Source organism: Cebidichthys violaceus, unplaced genomic scaffold, assembly GCF_023349555.1.
Source record: "Cebidichthys violaceus isolate CVI_PGR_0920_01 unplaced genomic scaffold, fCebVio1.0.p SCAF_7, whole genome shotgun sequence".
Taxonomy (NCBI): Eukaryota; Metazoa; Chordata; class Actinopteri; order Perciformes; family Stichaeidae; genus Cebidichthys; species Cebidichthys violaceus.
In genome coordinates, this window is record NW_027176927.1 from 7,325,293 (window position 1) to 7,346,605 (window position 21,313).

Below are 21,313 nucleotides of genomic sequence, written 5' to 3' on the forward strand. Positions count from 1 at the left end.
GCCATGTGCCGGTGTGTCCATGAGTCGGAATGTTTCTGTCGATCTCTGTAAAGCTCTCACTAGCCGGTTGCCAATCTCTCTGTTAAGCCGTGCGTTGCAGCCAGACAACTGGAAGACTTGGTGTACGGATTGAATGAATGACTTTCCACTGCTGGACGGGGAGAAAGAGATGCAGTTGTTTTGACGTTCAAGCTGCACATGTTTCTAGAGGAGATATTAAGATACTGGTGCATCGGTAGAGATATCCTCAGCAGCTCACTGTCTTTTTGAAACACAAGTTCAGGATCAGTTTGTTGGGCTGTCCTCCCTTCAGATGAGATGATATTGATTGCCCTACTTATGGTATTCTTCGTCCCTGTTATTGTCTCTTCTGTACTGCTCTCTTCATAGAGGTTTAGAGAGCGAGGCTTAGAAGCCAGAACATGATTTACTTTAAAGCTTTGTACCTCCATTTTGATTTTATTATCTGATCAAGTAATAAGAGATTATCTAAGATGAGACATTTCAAATTGGATGGAAATATAATTGAGGTTTGAGGTACACATGACTCCTCTGTGTGTACAAATACCACACACCCTTACGATTGTTGTCCCATTATTGTGTTTCTCTACTGCTTTGTACTTAGACACAGATTCCATGGTTCCAGCTTCTCAAACGTGACGACTTAAATCACAGTGAACTGAATAGCTTTGAGTTTTGTTCTGTTGGTTGGACCAAAAAAAAAAGGATTTGGAGCTGTTACCTTGGGCTCTCAATATAAGAATTCATAATCAATACTTTAATATTTTGCAGCCCTAGATTTAGCAAGCATAGGCAGTGTGCTTTTAGCTTTCCTTTGATATTTTGATGCAGATGAGGCTGTGTAGGGATTCTGGTGAAAATATTGCCTGTGCTGTCTGTTTTCAGCACCAGTTGATAAATGGTTCATCAATAAGTGCAATTTATTACCTGAAATGTGCAGCAACTAGTAGAGTAATGCTGAATAAAGTAAAAAAAAACAAAAAAAAAACAGCAGACTCATTTAGATCCACATCAAATATACAAGTTTATTGTATCTATCTATCTATCTATCTATCTATCTCCCTCCATTGGATTTGTCCACCTTGACCTCGCTTTACAGCAGTCTTAGCAGTCGCCCTGTGAAAATGTCTTCTAAAGGCTTTGATTGTGTAATGTCCTCCTTGGCCCACATCTGAACCGGAAGAGGTGAAAGAAATCTGAAACCAGGTCACTGCTATAAAACTGACTGTACATTGTTTCAGCAGCGAGATCTCTTTGAGTGACTTGTTTTCAAACTCGCTGGTTGGTACAGATCTATTCACTGCTTGGTGAGCTGGTGTGCAGTAACTTGGTTTGATTGTTTATATTGAAAACAACTGAGCCCAACCAAATAGAAGTATAAATAGTTTATATATTTGTTTTTATTCATAGTAAAGAATAAAAATAGCTGTTGTAGTCTTATGTTCATCTTTTTAAAGGTTGCATTTTTATGTGCTCAGTAAAAAAATAGGACTTTGTCTATTGTTTTTATGTGGTCTTTATGAATGCACACGTTTGTTTCCCTGTTATGTCGACTGTTCTGCTCCTGTTTGTCTGACCTTATTAGACTTACGTATGAGGGTTTGTTTTACATCAAGTGAAAGCTGGAAAGAAAGAGGTCACTTCACACTCGGCTCCCATCAATAGCCATCACTATGACTCTGCCAGTCTGCAGCCAACTCTCAGCATAACCCCCCCTCTCCTGATCCTGGTCCTGCTCCAGCACTTAACAAGGATTTAATGTTGCCCGATCATCTGTCAGGCAGACCAGATCGGGGCTGTAATACAGAGCAGCAGGTCTCGCGGATGAGGCCACAACCCGATCCAGAAGTCCTGAAAAACAACAGCTGAAAAAAAAAAAAAAAAAAGCTGCGTAATCCCACAATTACTGTAATAACTCTCCCACTCTCAGTCGCTCTGTCTCTCACACAACAAGCGCTTTGGCAAATGAAAATCTGATGGTTGCGGGTCGAGAATGATGTTATGCGATGCAGGGTCTCTGTGGACAGTTTGTGTGTGTGTTGCTAGATGGATCATTCAACAAATACCAACTGGTGGTTTCCAACCATTAACAGTATGCTGCTGCTGCTGCTGGCAGTAGATTTCCTTAAGCCTCTTGTCAGAGCTTTTATTTAGTAGCGCTGCATGGGGAGCTATGTTTAGATATTCTGCCACTGAAAACACTCTGCAGAACATATTGAAAGACACTGTTTTCACTCACAACAGTCACAGAACTACACATAAGAAATCATCTATAAATGTGTTTTGTTGTTTAATGTCAAACTCATTTGTAAGTTTTGTGAATTGAAGTTGCCCCCAGAGTACCGCTTCATGATATTTGTCATCTGTGTGTCAAGGTAAAGTTCAAGATGGATGAAGTGGGATCTGAAAATAATTGATGCTTTCTTTATTGGCCCAAGTTGAGATGTGGCATGTCTGTTAATCATCCGTCAGGTTGGACAGGCAGCAGCAGAGGTTTGTTATCCACGTTGGCACCTGCACAGAACTCATTTATAAATAAATTTAATTTAGAGACATAAATTACTGAATAATTCATATACAAACTAAATCAGCCTCTAATGTGAGAGGAAGGAAAGCAGATGCAGGTTCCCCTTAGCTTGTGTACACATTGAAAATGGGCTGGAACAAAATACTATTATTATTAGTATTTATCAATTAATTTTGTGAATAAGATAAATACAATGGTAAATGTCAGAAAATAGTAAAAAATGCCCAAGGTGTTGGCATCAAATTAACATGAAGAAACGCAGCAGATTCTTACAATTGGAAGCTGTAAGTTGGGAAAATGTGGCAGTTTTACTTGAAAAAAATACTTAAAGATTGATAATCAAAATCATATTCTTTTTTTACTTATCCAGTAATCGACTCATTTTTCGCAGCTCTAGGTTGAAATAAATACCTCAAAAACTCTTTTAAAAGGTGCATTATAGGTATTCAGAGCGTTAATATTGCAGTAAACAACTATTTGCTATGTAGAATGATATAGTGGAGTAATGTCGCCATGTTGAGAACTGTTAAGAGTCAATAGAAACGCTCCCAAATCTTGTATCTAGCACCTTAACACCATTCCTGTAGCCTGTGATGTCCGATTCATCCCATGTTTATCCACATTATCACAAACTGCTGTCTTCTTCTAGTTCAGTGATTCCTCGCTATCAAAATTCCTCTCGACAGCCTCATGTCGCAATCATGCCGACTGTTAGAAATGTAGGTGGAAAGATCAATGCTGGCGGCAAAGCAAGATCTTTTTCCACTTGTTGCTGAACATTGCGTCACAAATTGCTGAGTTCACTCAGTTTATTTTGTCTGCACGGAAAGAAATTACACAAATTAGTTTTTAATGAGCCAAACTATACGCTCAGCTTGCATGGTTCGTACAAGATTAATGATTTTAAAAGATAAGGTAGAATCAGAGTGCTTGTTAATTGAACTTGACTTCTAGATGAGTAAAAGGATCCACGCCATAGTTTTTGTTTAATTCAGAGGTAAGCAGCATTTAAGCTGTTATAACTAATTTATATTTTATAAACTGGTCATAGGTTTTTTTATAAATTCCTGAATCCACGAAGTAACTAGTAACTGTAGCTTTGACATAAATGTGATGTAGAAATATATTTTACTATTAACATTAGCCACCATATTGGTCATACGAGACCAACTAAGGTTGTAAAAACAAACCTTAAGATATGAAAAGTTGACTTCTGAAGAAACAAAACACAGCTTTACTTAACTCAATACGCTAATGGGGAAACTGCTGTTTCTTCTCTCAAAAGTTACATAATCCCGTGTTTTATGTTCCTGTTGCACAAGTCAGTACCCTGTTGGTGTAAATATGAGCCGAACAGTAGCCCATGGCCTGATAGTGTGCGAGTCAAAACAATAAAATGCCCATCACAGTCACCACTCTTGCTCCACTTGTGTGACATCCTCCTCCTCCTCCTCCTCCTCCTCCTCCTCCTCCTCCTCATAAAAACCACAGGGAAACCCCATCAGAGCATTACAGAAACACTCTGATGGAGATTACTGATCACAGACTGCAGCAGACACATGAAGAAGACGCCAGCTGTAGATGTCGCTCTGCCTTTTACCAGCCAAGTGTTTTTGCATTGCTCGAGTTACTCTTAAAAAAAAACCAGTAAGTGAATTTAACGGACGTTTATGACGATCATCTGAAGCTGTAAAAGCAACTTTTAAGGAAGCAATCCACTCGCTTTGACTTTTGCTTTTGAGGGTGTTTCACCTAAAAACGATTAAAGCACCACCTCGCGAATTATCCCCCGCGCTGTTGGTTAATCCGCCTCATCCTCATTTCGTCCCTGGCACCATGCTGTCCAGTGTGCGCCGGCACAGCCTCCGCCTGCAGACGGAGCTCCACCGGTGGAGCATCTGCGACCCGGGCGACAGCCTCCTGGCCCGGGTACCCGCATGCATCTCGCGCTCCAAGTCCTGCACCAGCTCCGCCGGGGAGTCGGACGGGAGCTGGTCGTCCTCGGACTCCGTCATCTCCACCGACTCCACCGGGGAACCGGTGGGACCCGGGGGCCCGTACCGGGTGGTGCTGTTAGGTGCCAGCGGGGTGGGCAAAACGGCGTTCAGCAGCATCTTCGCCGGGGCAGCGGACAGCATGGACAGCGACGACTGCGAGCTGTGTGGAGGTAAGAAAAAGAGAACTGAAAGGTATTATTGACAAGCAGATCGGTCTTATTTTTAGAATAAAGTTTAGATGAATACAAGCAAACCAAATCCCTATAAATAAATGATAACACTTGCATATTTTTTTTATAAATACATAGACATAATTGATCCAATGTGAAAATGTCACTAATAATCTCTGTATTGAGCACCATGCACTTGTTTATTTCCGATAATGTTATAATTATATTGATAGTATGAAACATTGCTGTCACCAAAACGACTAAGTCTGTAATTATACAAATGTAAACCTTTTCTTGTTGTGTCTATAATTTCAGATGAAGTGTGTGAAAAGGAAATTAAAGTGGATGGAGAGCCTGCAACTATAACTCTGCTGGACACATGGGATGCAGAGGTGAGATGAAAAGCAGCTGCGTCAACTTGTGTAATTTATATATTGTACATATTATACATATAGTACATAGTACTGTAAATCCCTTATTTAACTGTTTGTCTTTGCAGACTGACCACGAGTGGGCTCAGGAGCACTACATGCAGACAGGCGATGCCTACCTGTTGCTGTACTCTGTGACTGACCGCGCCTCATTTCTGCGAGCCTCCGAGCTCCGGATAACCCTGCGGCGGTTTCGTCCCGCGCAGCACACCCCGATCATCCTGGTGGGGAACAAATGTGACCTGGTGCGACGCAGAGAGGTGTCAGTCAGCGGTGAGGAGTCACAGTTCCTGTCTTCTTGTGAGCTATGTTCACTGAGAGGTTTTTTCCCCAGATATGCAAGTACTGATCATGAGCCTTTTGTGTTTTCAGAGGGTCGTACCTGCGCTGCTGTGTTTGACTGCAAGTTTATCGAGACCTCAGCCGCCATGCAGCACAACGTCTGGGAAGCTTTTCACGGGATGGTGCGACAGCTGCGTCTACGGCGAGACTCCGAGGAAGCCAACAGGCGTCGCAGGCACGCACACCGTAACGCACGCCGTGAGAGCCTTCCTATGAAGGCCAAACGCTTCCTGGACAAGGTGGTTGCAAAGAACAATCCCAGTGTGGCGTGCTGGCTGAAATCTAAGTCCTGTCATGATCTTTCTGTGCTGTAGAAACATGACAACAACTTGTTTTTAACTGTACGCCACAGCTTTGAGCCTGGAGATCAGAAATTGTGGACGCCTGCTTCTGAGGGGCTAAAAGTCGGATGGCTCAGACCTCAGTGTGTTCACATAGAGCCAGCCTGGTGTACGTGAGAGGTGTTTGCAACCTTTCTGCACTGCCATCCAGATGTTGCAGACTAAACTGGACTAGGTGGACTGAGCTCAGCCTCTGTGATGGACCGGACAATCGGCTGATAAAGTGACGTTTTCCTGTTGCAAAGACTGTGTGGCATGAACTTCGGAGGTTAGAAATCTACTGATGGAAACGGAGAGATGGATGTTATGTTTTTGAACAGATACATTAATATTAGTCTCTCTTTCCTCATCATTTTGCTCTCATTCCTGCCTAATTTGTCATCTGTTGATGATTACCACTCATAAGCTATTGGTGATTTGCACGATGATATTTTTTTGACTGTCTTTACTTTTGATTTGTGATGTGTTGTGTTTTGCACTGACTGTAAATATATTAAAGATGATGCATTGTATTTTGTTACTTGTATGTTTCAATGTTGCTCTTTGAAATAAAGTGACATCATCCAATTTGAGAGAAAAAAAAACACGTCTCTTTCGTCTGTCATCTCAACCCCGCTAATGAGATATTGCCATGGGTGACTCAGCTTTGACACAAAAGAGACACACTTATGCAAACCAGAACACAACTGTGATGAGTCAGGTGACATTAAAGCTGAACTGTCAGAAACAATTTTAGTTCCGTGTGGGTGGATGTCAGCTGATTGAGGACAGTGATTTGACCGCTCAGAGATTTGGGTAACAGCGTGACACCGAACATCCTGCTCAGACAGCCTGTCCTGATTCCAAACTCAGTTTTGTAGTAAAAGCAATAAAATATGTTGCCACGGTAACATTCAGAGGAGGCCGGGAAGTGTGTTTTGTATGTTCGGTCAGGCAGATGGTGTTGATTCACATTGGCCAGAATCTCTCTCCTCAGCGTACATGGAACCAAGCTTTACATAACCGAGTCCATCTGAATTAATGGCTCCATGAACCGTCAACACTGCAGTCACAGGTTGTGGTTAAATAACGGAGCTGTGAAATGGTGACTCACTCAAAGGCTATATAAGAAATTGTTATACTGTTGCAGATTCACTCAAATCTCTGCCTTGTTTCCGAGCAGCTTGTAAAGCTCCCTGCTTTCAGCCAAGGATGATGGGGTGGTGTGCATCAGGTCGTTTGGAAGATAATCCCAGCCATATGTGATGTTGGGTCACAGTGAAGTTGAAGGAAAACACTCGATGAGAAAAGAAAAGGCTCTTTCAGGTATTTCTGTGGCATTCACTTTTACACTTTTTTTAGCGGTGGAAAAGTTTAGAGACAAAGCTGGACTCACACCTGCTGTTAAACAGTTTTATAGTGTATGCCTTGACCTGCTGAATCACACCAGATGACCCCTGAGGTTTGCATTCTTATGATGCAAAGGATTGTCAGTGTAATCTGATAGTCCTATTGTGCGCACACACAGCTCCTTATCAGGCTCTGCTACTAATGGAAAATCTGACAGGAAACGGTGCAGAGGTGCATAGGTCAAAGTCTGAGGGGAAATTATCAACTTAAAAGCGGAATAGCAGATATCTAGAGAAATTTACCCAACTATTAACCCTTATTTGTTCACAATTTACACACATGCAGTGTAAAAGTACTTGTCTGATGAGAGATTCCTTCAACCGGTTTGTTTTTTTGCAACTATAACCCACCAACAGAACTCAATATATAAGGATTTATGTAAAATCAGCAGCTAATATTAAGTTTTAATGGGTTCGTCTATTACTGTACTGTACGTACAATTGTTCTGTTCTTCTGGTCTTCTCTCGTCAGCTACTCCCCTATTGGTTAGCTCCACATGAGGGCAGGGTGATTAGACAATCATTAGATCCAATAAAACATTGCTGGTTAACACTTGGTTAACGTTTGACCAGAAAAGGATGGGGCTGCTCTGATGACTCTGAAGCCTGAGGAGTGACTCGCTCAATCTCTCCAGTAAGGTAAGTCTCCTCACTCTCCTGTCTTCCAGCTTTGGAAATGCTGAGTCTTTTGGAGTAGATTTTGCCATGTGAATAGGACACAAACTGGACTGCCTCCGTTGGTTTAAACAGGCTGAGTTTGATGTGTCGGGTGCTTTCAGTTTGTTTTAAAAGTGCTCTGATCTTCACTTGACTTTGGCAGGGCCTTAGCGTCGGTGTTGGCATATCTGACAACCAACCTGTCCTTCCCGTCGTGGCTTCCTGGATTGTTGTCAGTGCCTTGCTTTTTGGGGGATATCACACGTATGGGAGACTAGATCTGGTGTCAAAGCAGCTGACATGAAGACTGACAAAGGTCACTGAGTCACTGCGCTAAAAGGAGAAAGAAAGGGCCTGCAACACCCAAAATCATTGTGTCATACGGCTTTGTCACTTTGTCCATTAATCCTCTGTAGGACAAATACAGTTAATAATTAAATTCACAGAATATTCTTCTTTCTGGAAGTCGAGTTAAATCAAAGTGGATCTCTGTAAATTGGTGATGCTAGCAATGGCTTGTCAGTTAAAATATGCCAGTCAGCTGAGGTATTTGTCAACAGGGAGACAGAAATAATACTTAGTTCATTATAAGTGAAGTAAAATGTGTGTTCTGTTGATAAGGAGTGTAGCAGGGCAGTGACATTAAAAGTGTGCTGCGCTACAAAAAGGTCATTAGCCACGACTCAATGTCACCTTCACTAGTCGGTGGCGGCTCTTCTCTTTGACTGCACTTTAGTCCACAAATCCTCAAGCTGTCCACTTATCAATACACTCCTGATATTCTTTACAACAGTCTTGTTTGACGTGAAAGGATTTATTTTTCCTATTATCCAAAGCAGTGTCACGGTACTGTTAACTCAAACAGTGCTGTACATGTATTCAGTTGCCATCTGAATACAACACTTTATAACACCTTTGAGACACAGTGAGGATTATGTTGTGTTTGACACATCAAATTATCATTTAATCTATTACGTAACTTCTGGATGTCAAGGAGACAGTAAATGTGTTCGTTATCATTCTTTTTCAAACAAAATAACCACACCCACACTTACAAACACACAATGAAGGCTGTGGTGTTATTCTGAAACTCTGAGGCTGCTGTAAAGTCGCCGAGGTTAAACACTGCTCATTGATCTTTCAGTTCCTGTGTCATATTGACGCCCACTGTGGACAAAATTTCCTCAAGTCTGGCGTTGCATGTTAGCTCTGACTTTCAGTTTCTCCTGTGTGCTGAGGTGGGAGGTTCACCTGGCTGTGTAGGTGGAGACACACCTAGAGATAGCATGTACATGTGTGGATACCCTGGGACAGAAGACAGGTTTTCTTTGTCTTTATGAATCAATAACTCATTGTGCTGAATAGAGAAAGAAACGTACTGAGGCACAGTGGGGTTAATTGTTTCCAAATGGACTACGTAACAAGTATTCACACCAGGGTTAATTATTTCTACAATAATGAGATGTGAATCTAACAGCGGAGCACAGCGAATATTTTGCCTTGTAAATTGAAATGTGTCATTTAAATCCTCCTCTTATGTCACCTCTCTGCCTCCTCAACCTCCTGCATTCATATCCCCCCATCTCCTCCTCCTCTTACATTTCCTTCCCAGACTGTGATCATGACACCCGTGATGCATCTGTTGTTGCTCCCACTCCTGTTCAGCATTGTGAGTACATAACTGCCAACTGTTTCCCCGGTTCTTCCATACATATTCAGTCAACGCACAAATTCACCAACCTGTAAAAGGATGCTTGTGTTTATTATTACAATTCATGGGACACTTTTGGTACATAGGGAGTGCATGCATGCAACAAAGAAAACAAACAAAGAAAATATCAAAGGATAAAGGAAGGTGTGCAAGAATACCTTTGGTAACTTATTTAAAACACTAAAATAAAGTGTAAATTGTTACTAAACTGAGCGTTGGGCCTTTGTCTGTAGACTTTGCTCCCCTGTCATGCAGTGGGATGTAAGATTTCCCAATTTGTCATGTAGTTTTGGTTCAATAAATAACTGGGCTGTAAAATCCTGACTACATTCACCTACAGTACAGAGCCAATGTGAAAAGGGCAAATGTGGGCGTGAGTGTGAGAGGGTCAGTTCTACCTCAGCCTGTACTATATTCAATGAGCTTTGACCTGTTTCTCTGCTCTGATAGGCTGGTGGGAAGGATCTGGAGGAAAAGAAGGGCCCCTTCGAGAACACAGAGCTGGATGTGCCAGAGGGGACACCAGTGCCATATCCCATGTATCAGGTATTACACGCATGCCAGCGGTGGTGGAAAATAACTATTGTACTAATACTAAAGTATTGTATTTGAATACAATTTGGAGGTACTTGTACTTATTTTCATTTCGGCTACTTTACACGTCTGTTCTATTACATTTCAAAGAGAAATAGTGTAGCTTTGACTTCACTACATTAGTCTGACAGCTGCAGTTTCTTTTCAAATTTAGGTTTTACATTAAAACACATAATAGGCTTTTAAAATGCAGTATAAAAACCTTACTTAAATGTACTTAAGGCCCTACTTGAGGTCACATGTTTCAGATGTCTATGAGTTAGCAGTCTCCCCAAAGAGTGATTTCTCAGGTAAACTGGTCACATGGTTTCATTTTTGATTATTGTTTGAATCCTAGAGGAAACATTCTTCAATATTTAAGAAAAAGCTTCAAAAAGATTACAGAAAAGTTTGAAAAGATAATTGTGTGCTGCAGAGCTTTGATTTTCTATAAGTATCTCACAACCCTGCAGATTTATTTTGTGACCTTTTTGGAGGAGGCCAAACCCTAGATTAAGAACCACTTAACTAGTTTCTTTTGGGGTTTTTTGTCTGTGATGAAATGTGGTGTTAAAAAGGCTTTAGATTATCTGTAATTGTCTCTTCATATGTCTACCCTCCTCCCCATCTTTCACTCTATAGTTTCAGGTGACCCATCCAGCAGTTAATAGTTTCAGGTTGAGTGGAGAAGGAAAGGAAGACATTAAGGTTTCAAAGGACGGGTGGCTCTACCTGGAGAAGCCTCTGGACTGGTCTCGAGAGAACAATTACATGATAATGGTAAGGTTCTCCTCTCACACAGAAAATCAAACTTTAGCAATATAGCAGCATTAAAACATGCATTTATACATACTTGTGTTTATATCCAGGTGGAGGCGCTGGCAGATGATGAAGTTGTGGATGGCCCCGTTTATGTGACCATAAATGTGTTGGACGTCAACAACAACGCTCCGTTCTTCAACCAGAGTGCATACACAGCTGTTGTCAGAGAAAACAATCCAGCGGGTGTGTGTATAACAAATACTTAAATAAGAGGAGAAAAAAAAAGAAAACTAACTGTGCCATCGATAAAAATGTCAAAACTGGCCTAAGAATTATTATTATTGAGAACATACAATCCATCACAGACAACAATAATGGAACCTGTTTTACTTTAAAATAAATGTGATTTAAGGACCATGGTTCTTCTACCTCACCTTTGCTGAGGCATGGATTTGTGGCGCGTTAGTGCCACCTCAGTGTAATTGTGTTAAAATCACTGAGGACTATGTATTGCGTCACCTGCATGCACATGCGTCCAAAAGCATTGCATTTCAAAGCCAAGAAACGACAAGAAAACATGGACAGAGTGAAAAGGAATACATGAATTTGGCAGGTTCTTGTCATGACAAACTCAAGATCCGCAGCAAACCTTTGTTGTATAAACTTATTCATAAGACATCTAGAATATTTACATTTAAAGCCATAAAAACATGCTGTCTTGGGTTTAGGTATTTCACTCACTCGCAAAAATAGTACAACCAGCACCGCTGTGGTTCTTTAAGGCTACCCTGTAAATGATTTCTGGCATGCATATGAGTTAGGCAGTATTTCTATGTTGTTCACTGACATCCAGTCATTATAATTCTCTGTTTTATCATACTTAGGCTGTCTTCTCACTGTGGTGAGACTTTAACATCAGTTGTCTTTGTTATTTAAGGAATCCCATTTACTCGCGTGTTTGCTTTGGATCAGGACGACCCCGAGACTCCCAACGCTCATCTGAGCTACAGCCTGGTCAGCCAGATCCCCAACAAACACAACATCGCTCTGTTCCAGATCGACCCTAACACGGGAGAGATCTCCACCACAGAAGCAGGTGATAGGAGTCAGAACTAGGTGCACCGTCTGTGGGAATGTTTATAATCTGTAATCTGGCCGTATAGTGCCACTGTAAATCCAGATTACACGGCTCATCTTGTGTGCTCAAGATTAACGCTGAGTGGAGGCAGATTGCCTAAATGTGTCGCGTGAAGCTGATCACTGATTACTTTGAGTGTGTGTGAGCACAATGTTTGAAGATGCCTGTTTACATCTGTGAGCTGTTTGACATCCTACTGAACAACATGTGTGTTCTTTAACAGGGACACAGATGCTTAAAACCAGAGAAGGCATCCAGTATGGCAGAGGAGAAGATCAGAGCATTGATGCTCTGAGGACAAAGTTTATTGACTACTGTCCAGTGCAGAAGATCCCCTTTGAAGAAAACCCCTTCTTCGCCTGTGTGGAGAGAGCAGGTTTGTATGCAGCAGAACAAGATGAAATATCACCATATAACTTGAGAGGAACTGTGACACACAACTGCATACACATTCTTTTGTTTATTTTGACACATATTTTGAGTGACGGATGGTGTCAATGTAGATAAACACAGACTGTAATGAAGAAACGACTGTCCAGTGATTAGTGCTAGTGTGATGTTTTGGGTGTTGAGTTAGAGATCTACTCATTACTTTGTTAACGTTCAACCCCCCAACTTTTTTCTTTTTCCTGCCTGTACAATTGCTCAAATTGCAATTCAGAAATGAGGAGGAGAAACGTGGACCCCCTGGAGGACCCAGACTACACCCTGACTGTGCGCGTGCAGGACCTGGGAGGGGCGTCGGAGACCGCGCTGAGTGGAAACACCAGAGTGCACATTGTCGTGCAGCAAAACCTATGGGTCAATCCTGGACCTATAACTGTTAAAGAGCACTTAAAGGAAACTTACCCTCTGTTCATCGCAAAGGTGTGGCGGGATGTCAACTCTGCACAAATCTCACAAATGTCAACACGTTAAAGTACACACAATCACTTTACCTACTCTGTATCCAGTAAATAACCTTCCTACTCTGGCCTCTTTCCTCACTTTTTGGATCCAGGTCCAGTCTAATGAGCCCAACGCCGTGTACAGGTTAGTGCAGAAAGACCGAGAGCTGAAATTCCCCTTCCAGATCACAGAAGATGGAGAAATATATCTGACAGAGGAGCTGGACAGAGAGGACAAAAACATGGTACACAATACATGCTTGGTTTGCTGAATATATCTCTTTTATCCCATGTAAAAACAACAACCTACTTCTAGGGATTACTCTTGAACTTGTGTTGGTTGTGTTTCAGTACATCATGGTGGTGTTTGCAGTCGATAATGATGACAAAGAGGTGGATCCACCCATGGAGATTCAAGTCTTGGTGGAGGATGTGAACGACAACGCACCAGTGTGTGCAAATGAGGAGAGTGTGTTTGAGGTACAGGAGGACGAGCCTGCAGGTAAGATGTGTGTGTGATTATAACGCAACACATTCATGGTGTAGAGCTTGTTACGTGTGCTTGAAAGTTAGGATGATGCCTCAGTCAACCAACATTCTTCTTAGTTCTATTCTCTTGCTTTGAATTTGATCTCTCCATTGCTTCTTCTGTTTTCTGTGCTTCTGGGTCCATATTTATCAGCGATTTAGACTTAAGATTGCTCTAAAGATGGATGTTAGGAGTGAAAAGAGAGAAGTACTCATTTGTTTAAAAAAATCCTGCATTAAAAGTACAAAAGTATTAGCATGTAAATGTACTTAAAGTACCAAAAGTAAAAATGCTTATTATGCATAATGGCACGTTATGTTATATTACTGATTTATAACTATAGATGCATAAGAATTACTTTAATGTTGCAGCTGGTAATGGTAGGGCAAATTATAGCTACTTAATATAATACATAGTAATTTATTAGTTGATCATATTTTGTATTCATGTTTTGAATCTGCAAAGTAACAAGTAACTAAAACTTTCAGATAACTTTAGTGGCAAGAAAAGTGCAATATTTGCCTTTCAAAATGTAGTGACGTAGAAGTATAAAGTAGCATAAAATGCTAATGCTCAAGTAAAGTAAAAAGTACCTCAAATTGTACTTAAGTACAGTAAATGTACTATGTGTCTTACTTGTACGTAAATTGAAGTGTCATAAAAAAACTTTAAGAGCAGCTCTCCAGTGATCACGTGTTTAAACATATGTATACTTAAATAATAGGCAATTGGCTGAAATTGAAACAAAAGGAGAAATGATACAGAGAATTTAGTGCCTCACTGACAAGTGCAGCCAGTGAAAGATGCATGGAAAGCAAAATCTAAATCCAGTCGTTAGACTAAAATACCATACTCTGAATTATACATATTGCTATTTTGCACAATCACTGTGGAACATGTCTCAACATGTGTGTACTCACCTCTGATTCAGCACCGCAGTCATCTACAGAAGGATTTACTCTCACTGTAACAAGCCTCAGAGACCCCTGGAGATCCCTTAAATTCAACAACTTTTTTTTTTCTTACTCTTATAACACTTGTGGTTCCAGGCAGCCTGATTGGACAGCTGTTGGCCCATGATGACGATCAAGAGGGGACACTGAACGCTCAGCTGACTTACACCATCGTGTCCCAAAATCCACCCACCTCCCCCAACACCTTCTCCATTGACACTGCCTCTGGAACAATCCAGGCTTTGCGCTCGCTGCAGCGAAGAGACCAGCAGGTGTACAACCTCAACGTTAGAGTCACCGACGAAGGTAACACACAAACCGCATGATGCAACACACCTGTGAAGAGAGGTGAGTCTGTCTGAACTCCAAATACTTTTTGTGTCACAGTTTTCAGCACAGAATGTATGGTCGTCATCAAGGTCATCGACGTCAACAACAAGATGCCTCTGTTCGAGAAGAATGACGTAAGTATGGGAACCACTTCCTGCCTCTGATTTCTCATGCCGTTTGGCTGATTTCCCTCATGTTTCTGTATCTGTATGCAGTATGGCAGTCACACTCTAGCAGAGGACACTCCTGTGGGACACACAGTTCTGGCCATCAGTGCAACAGACGCCGATGACCCAGACAGCGGCAGCTCCCTCATCGAGTTCCAAATCACTGCTGGCGACGACGATGGAGTTTTTGCTGTGGAAACCGATGGCAAAGGCGTCGGCCATCTTGTCGTAGTTAAGGTACCTTCTCTCCCTTCTCTGCACCTCCCACACACAGATTATTTCATTGACTTTGATCTACATTCAACGTCCCTTTTACCGCTTCTTCTAACCAGCCTTCTTGTCTCCTAACAGCCTTTGGACTTTGAGTCCTCTGCCACCTACAAGCTCCAGGTTGATGCTCGTAACCCAGAGCCGCTGATGAAGGGTCTGGAGTACGGCAATGAATCCACAGCCTTCGTCTCTGTGTCTCTCACTGACGTAGACGAGGCCCCAGAGTTCAGTCTGGACATCCTGGAAGTGAATGTGCCTGAAAACACCACCAAGGGATCAGTGCTGCTCACGGTGGAGGCAAAGGATCCAGAGGGCAAAGAAATCAGGTACACACACGGAAATAAGATGACACAGGCAAAAGTAAGCAATTAAAACCCAAATCACATGAAAAGACCAAAACCAATAATGAATTGATCCTTCCAACATGTGTTGTCTGTGTTCCCAAAGCCTGATATATCTTCTTTTAATCAAACACAATGGTATCCCACTGTTACAGATGTAGGTCTTCAGCTGAGAACCACAGACAGGGTTAGAGAGTTGGAAAGTTGAAGACAGACTGATATATTGTTGGTTTTGGTCTTTTCATGGGATTTGTTGACAACAGTAAAAATATAGAATAACACCAGCCGTATACTTAAAGGTGCAGTTCATCTAAGGCCACTTTGTACTGTATGATAGAAGACTGAACCCAAACACACATCTGCATAGATTTCATAGCTCAGGAATTGTTCCGCTAGATCAGCTCTGGCTTTTGTTTTTAACGTTACTGCTACTGTTAGGACTATCACATGTACCCGAAATAGACTATTGATTTGTTTTGACTACCGTTATTCCCCCGGGCCTCAGTTCACAGCCTGGTGTGTCATGGATGATTTCTAATATCTGCTCTGCGTGTGTGTGTGTGTGTGTGTGTGTGTGTGTGTGTGTGTGTGTGTGTGTGTGTGTGTGTGTGTGTGTGTGGTTGCTGGTGTGTTGTGCAGTTTTAAGATGGATGGTGACACTCGCGGCTGGCTGGAAATCGATGCTGCCACAGGAGAGATCAAGACCAAAGACAAATTGGACAGAGAAACCCTGGAGTCTTTTGAAGTCACAGTCACTGCGTTTGAGAAGGGTGAGATATTAGACTCTCATCATAGCTTATTAGAGGGTTGTTTGTGTTGTTGATCAGTTTTTATGACGGCCAACTTTTTAAACATATTAAAAGGTTGGGTTGCATTTGTTTATGCACACAACATTTCAAATCTGACCATTGTTTATTGTTACTCAACAAACTGTTGACTCAGCGAGGCATTTTCATACTTTCTGATTTCTCTCTGAAGAGAATCCGGTAAAGTTGTCTGAGCGTGTCGTTTCCGTGAGGCTGCTGGATGTGAATGACAACATTCCCAAACTGATGGAGACTCAGGCCTTCATCTGTGTGAAGAAACCCAAACCTGTCATCATCAAGGCCCAAGACGCAGACAGCGCCCCCTTCTCCCAGCCCTTCACCTTCGCTTTCGCCCATGGCAAGAAATCCCCCAACTGGGAACTGAAAAGTGTTGACGGTACGCTAACAAACTGTAGCTACTACTGAAGTGATGGTCTAAAACTGAGCTGTATTTTTAAATAATCACATTGTTATTGTGTCCTTTTGCATGTCATGCAGGTACAACAGCTAAACTGACCCTGAGGAAAACACCAACTGAAGATAAAACCTTCACAATCCCCATTAACATTAAAGACAATGCAGGCTTGGGAGTCACACAGGCGTTTGAGGGTGAGTTCATTCTTTAAGTTAAGCTTAAAGGGCAAATCTGGTGACCAATACCAAGAAAAGACAAAAACCAGTAATGAATTGATCCGAAGTGTTGTCTTTGTAGCCAAAGCCTGATACTGTATAGTTTATGCCATAGAACCAATTGTTGTCCAAAAAAACATTTAAAACCCATCAATGAAACACATTGTTTGTCATTTATTCCAATCCCATTCTTCACTGTGTTGCTGTAAATACTCACTGGGGCACACAATGTATATTAATCCGCCGCTGAAAATAGTCCCCAACAAATTTATTATTTTCTCTAATTTAATTTGCTAAAAAATACAGTGGCCAGCTGTTTTAGGAAATGATTGAGCTATTTTCTTTTCTTTTTTATGCATCAGACTATTTTTTATGACCATTTTAAATGTGCTTGTGTTTCGGAGCCTGCATTTTTTAGCAGGAAAAGACAGGTTTACACGGAATTTTGAGGGCTGTGATAAGAGATCGGTTGTTGATGGTTAATTTACATGCTCCATGTCTCTTATAAAAGTTTGATGACATGTGTGTTGCTCTCTTCCCTCTCTGTACCAGTGAGAGTATGTAACTGCACAGAGCTGGGCTACTGCTACATCGCACACGATGAGCGTAACCTCAGTTATGGGATGGGACCCACCATCGGGATCCTGGCTGGAACTCTGGGATTCTGCTGTAAGTCTGACAAATTCTCATCTAAAAGTCCTGAAAAAAACAAACATGAACCGCCATCCATTATACCGTACATTCTGATGTTCATCTAGTTTTGTGTCGGTGGTGCTGACTCCATTTTGTTTTTGTCTTGTTGCAGTAATTGTTTTCATCATAGTGATCAAACGCGTAAATAAAGGCGGCAAGAAGGCGGACCTGACTGAAGAAGAAGAGAGGAACGCCATTATGTAGACACACACACACACACACACACACACACACACATATTTGTACTTTTATACTTGTGAGGACTTTATCTGTCACATCTACATGCCTAACCTGAATTATTGTGTTTCTGAACTTAACCCTCAAACCAAGACCTCTATAGGCTAAACATAGCTTATTTATAGTCTTTTGTTTCTGCATCTGCCTTCCCAAATATAGAATGGAAAATAAATTAATAAATATTTAAATCTTTACCAGCCAAACAGCAGAAATGAGGACTGGATTTTCCAAGTTTCCTCACTCTCAAGATCTAAAAGTTGAATTAGTTCTCACATAGATAGATGTGCGCACACACACACACACACACACACACATATTTACATAACATTATTTTATTTAGAAGAGAGCGTTGCTTATTCAGTGCTGTGCATACTTAATTACTGTCAGGTGTCCCCATGCTAATCATGAATATATAACGCTTGTTAACGTATTTTATTTGAAGTTCTTTCCCAGACTGAGGTTGTTTCATTAGCTGTTTAATCATCTCACATAATTCAATTCGTTTTTTGCCCAGATCTTTTGTGTTGTAATTCTCTTCCGTGTGAATGTTGTGTTACAGCTGAAAATATCTTTAACTTTAAGAAACAGTTTTATCTGTGTGTAATTACTGTGTGTAATTAACAATAATACTGTGTTTTGTGAGGAGCAGGCACTGCTGTTTCCCAATAAACAAAGAAACTGGGAACCACTTTGGTTTTCACGTTATCATTGTGTGTGTCTGCCTGTGTGGGTGTGTGTGCACTGCAGTACATGTGTGTGCAGTACATGTGTGTACAGCACATGTGTGTACAGCAGTACATGTGTGTACAGCAGGGGTCCTTAACCTTTTTGACCTCAGGGCCCAACTTTTCAAGTACGAAGTGGCCCGGGGCCCATTCAAATATTAACACTGTATTGGTTTAACTAATTGATCTCACTCTTGGTTTGATTTATATTCAATAACAAAATAAAATTCACTTACAGTTTAACAAGCAAAAACCTTGTCAAATAAATGACATGATACAATGTGATCATCACATTTATTTATCATGTGTATGTAAACCTGCATACAAATACAACAAGACACCCAACAGGCTAACAATTCATGGAACAAATCAAGGTAATACAAGAACAAATTTAAAGGCTCAAGTCAGGCTTATTAACACATAAATAACTAATAATTAGGTTTTACTACAGAAAAAAAGGAGGGACTCTCAAAAAAACTGAGAAAAAAATGGAAATTTGATAAATATGTGGTAATAAAATACATTCAAAATAATAAGTTTAAAATTAAATAAACTGCAAATAGAATTGAAATGAAGTGCAAATGAAAATATAGCCTTATAATATGCGAATTATATGCTTCAGCAGTCTTAATTTTTGCATGGCAGAACCAGAAGTTGTTCTTCATATCTGTGACAAATGAACAATGACAACAGTCACAACAGTCCACACACTGGGCTCTCGGCTCTGCCTCGTTACCTCCGTTCACAAAGCTGTACTTAATGAAGTCAGGATTGTAAATTTAGACTTTTCGGGGGTTTGGCACTTGTTTCGTCTTCATTTTTTGTTTTAAATTAGTGCTGGACAACAATTAACATTTTTAATCGCGATTAATCGCATGATTTTCTGCGATTAAACGCATTGTTATGCGCAATGTTCAATAATGAATTCAAAAGTAATGTATTGTGCACTTTTATTTTAAAAGTACTGCTATATGAACAAAAGTGTAAAAACATTTGGTTTGCAAACACTTTAAACAAATCAGGTTCTTTTTAACAGCAGTATTCCCTTTACACAGTGGAAGTTAAAATACAGTTATAATGATAATAGATATTCAGCCGGTGTTCACAACTCTATTTTCATGTGTGTAATAGATGCAATTTGAAATATACACCATGAAAACTGCAAACCTCTCTACGTCATGTTTTTTTATGTTTGTTAAATTCTCAGTAGGATAACTAAATGATATGCTTATTATACATATTCCAAACAAGACAACTTTAAAAATAAATAAATAAATAATTTAAATGAATCATTTAATTTTTGGGCAGGAAGAGACGCCACACAAACAGCTGTTCACTGCTCGCTGCCCGGTTCTTGTGTTAAAAATGTCCGCTTAATAATAATAAAACATCTGCGTTAATGCGCGATAAAATAATTGCCGGCGTTACTTAATTAATGCGTTAATGCGATAATAACACGTTATTATTTCAAATACTTCTCCATAACTTTCGCTACAGGCTAGCGGCTAGCTGAGTGTCTTCTTCTGCTTATTGGAGCTTGTTAAACAACTGACTGACGCATTACCGCCACCAAGTGGTGGGAAGCTATATAACTAACTGAGCGTCTCATGGATAACAGTAATATCTCTGGTGTCTTCAATTGATAACCGAAAAATACGTGATATTGTGGTAAATCTTCTAGTTGATTATATTAGTTGTGTAGAATTGTGTTTGGAGTTTGTAAAAATGGCTTACATCATAGTATTGCCCAGAATTGTTTTAATCTGGTATATAACATGCTCTGGATAAATGCATTTTTTTCGACGGTATAAGCTGAGCCCTCGATCCCCCGAATTCGGGGGCGTTGTGCAGAACAGGTTTTAATAGGCCACCTGTTGGGATGTACTGGTTGATATTATTATGCATACACGGTAAAAAAGCCAACTAGCAATCGTTGATCTCATACTTGTTTTCAAATTAACCTGACTCAGAAACAAAGCTTTGCCATATTCAACTAAGAAAAACGTGCCTGGCCAGTAAACTCCTCCCTATCGTTGCCCTAATAAGTAATTTCAAAACGAGTTAACGAGTATTTCTGAGTGGAGCGTTATTTTTCTTGATGATAACCGCGTAACAACCGCTGCGCATGCGTGTTGCTGTCATGTACGGGGTTTTCGCGTCTGAGTCGGGGCTGAAAGCGATGCGGAGTGTGGTGGTCGGACATCTTGTGGACAGAAAGTCTAACTGCATGGGACTGAAGTTGGACATTATCGAACTATTTGTCTACCTGAAGTTTCCCAAGTTAGGTAAGTGTGTTTTTTACTAGACAACCAATGTTATCAGTAATGTGCACTGACCTATTTCAACCTACAGATTAATTCAATGAGTTCAACTAGCTAGCTACCACATGCAGCTTTGTTAGCTACGTTATTAACTGTGTAGAATGCTGTCAGCCCCGCTTAACCGGTATAACCGCGATGTTTACGGCTACATGCAGCATTTACTGCTTCGGCAATGTGCCAGCGTTATAGTAGACACTTGAATTGTATTTAACAAAGGCCAATCTTTACTGGCGCTGTGGAATCCTGTTTACCCGGCTAAACATGGTCCAGTATGGCGGTTACGTTCACGTGCAAGCCAGTTATAACATTTTACACAGACTTTACGGCGGTAATATATATAACGTTATGTATGTATTGTGTATAACA

General features: G+C 40.8%; 2 protein-coding genes across 2 annotated transcripts; both read left to right on the forward strand.

Moving 5' to 3' along the window:
* The first annotated feature begins 4,074 nt into the window (after window positions 1–4,074).
* gem (GTP binding protein overexpressed in skeletal muscle) lies at window positions 4,075–6,396 on the forward strand. The gene is made up of 4 exons (XM_068735804.1): window positions 4,075–4,715; window positions 5,031–5,107; window positions 5,215–5,419; window positions 5,519–6,396. The coding sequence occupies exons 1-4, from the start codon at window positions 4,385–4,387 to the stop codon at window positions 5,800–5,802; spliced, it is 897 nt and encodes a 298-aa protein (XP_068591905.1). The 5' UTR covers window positions 4,075–4,384; the 3' UTR covers window positions 5,803–6,396.
* A 1,391-nt stretch (window positions 6,397–7,787) lies between these two features.
* Window positions 7,788–18,590, forward strand: cdh17 (cadherin 17, LI cadherin (liver-intestine)). The gene is made up of 19 exons (XM_068735999.1): window positions 7,788–7,856; window positions 9,487–9,543; window positions 10,036–10,131; window positions 10,801–10,938; window positions 11,028–11,163; window positions 11,858–12,016; window positions 12,282–12,434; window positions 12,720–12,925; window positions 13,059–13,190; window positions 13,297–13,447; window positions 14,524–14,733; window positions 14,815–14,891; window positions 14,973–15,161; window positions 15,276–15,520; window positions 16,175–16,305; window positions 16,514–16,738; window positions 16,840–16,950; window positions 17,524–17,640; window positions 17,777–18,590. The coding sequence occupies exons 2-19, from the start codon at window positions 9,496–9,498 to the stop codon at window positions 17,866–17,868; spliced, it is 2,616 nt and encodes an 871-aa protein (XP_068592100.1). The 5' UTR covers window positions 7,788–7,856; window positions 9,487–9,495; the 3' UTR covers window positions 17,869–18,590.
* Window positions 18,591–21,313: the final 2,723 nt, after the last annotated feature.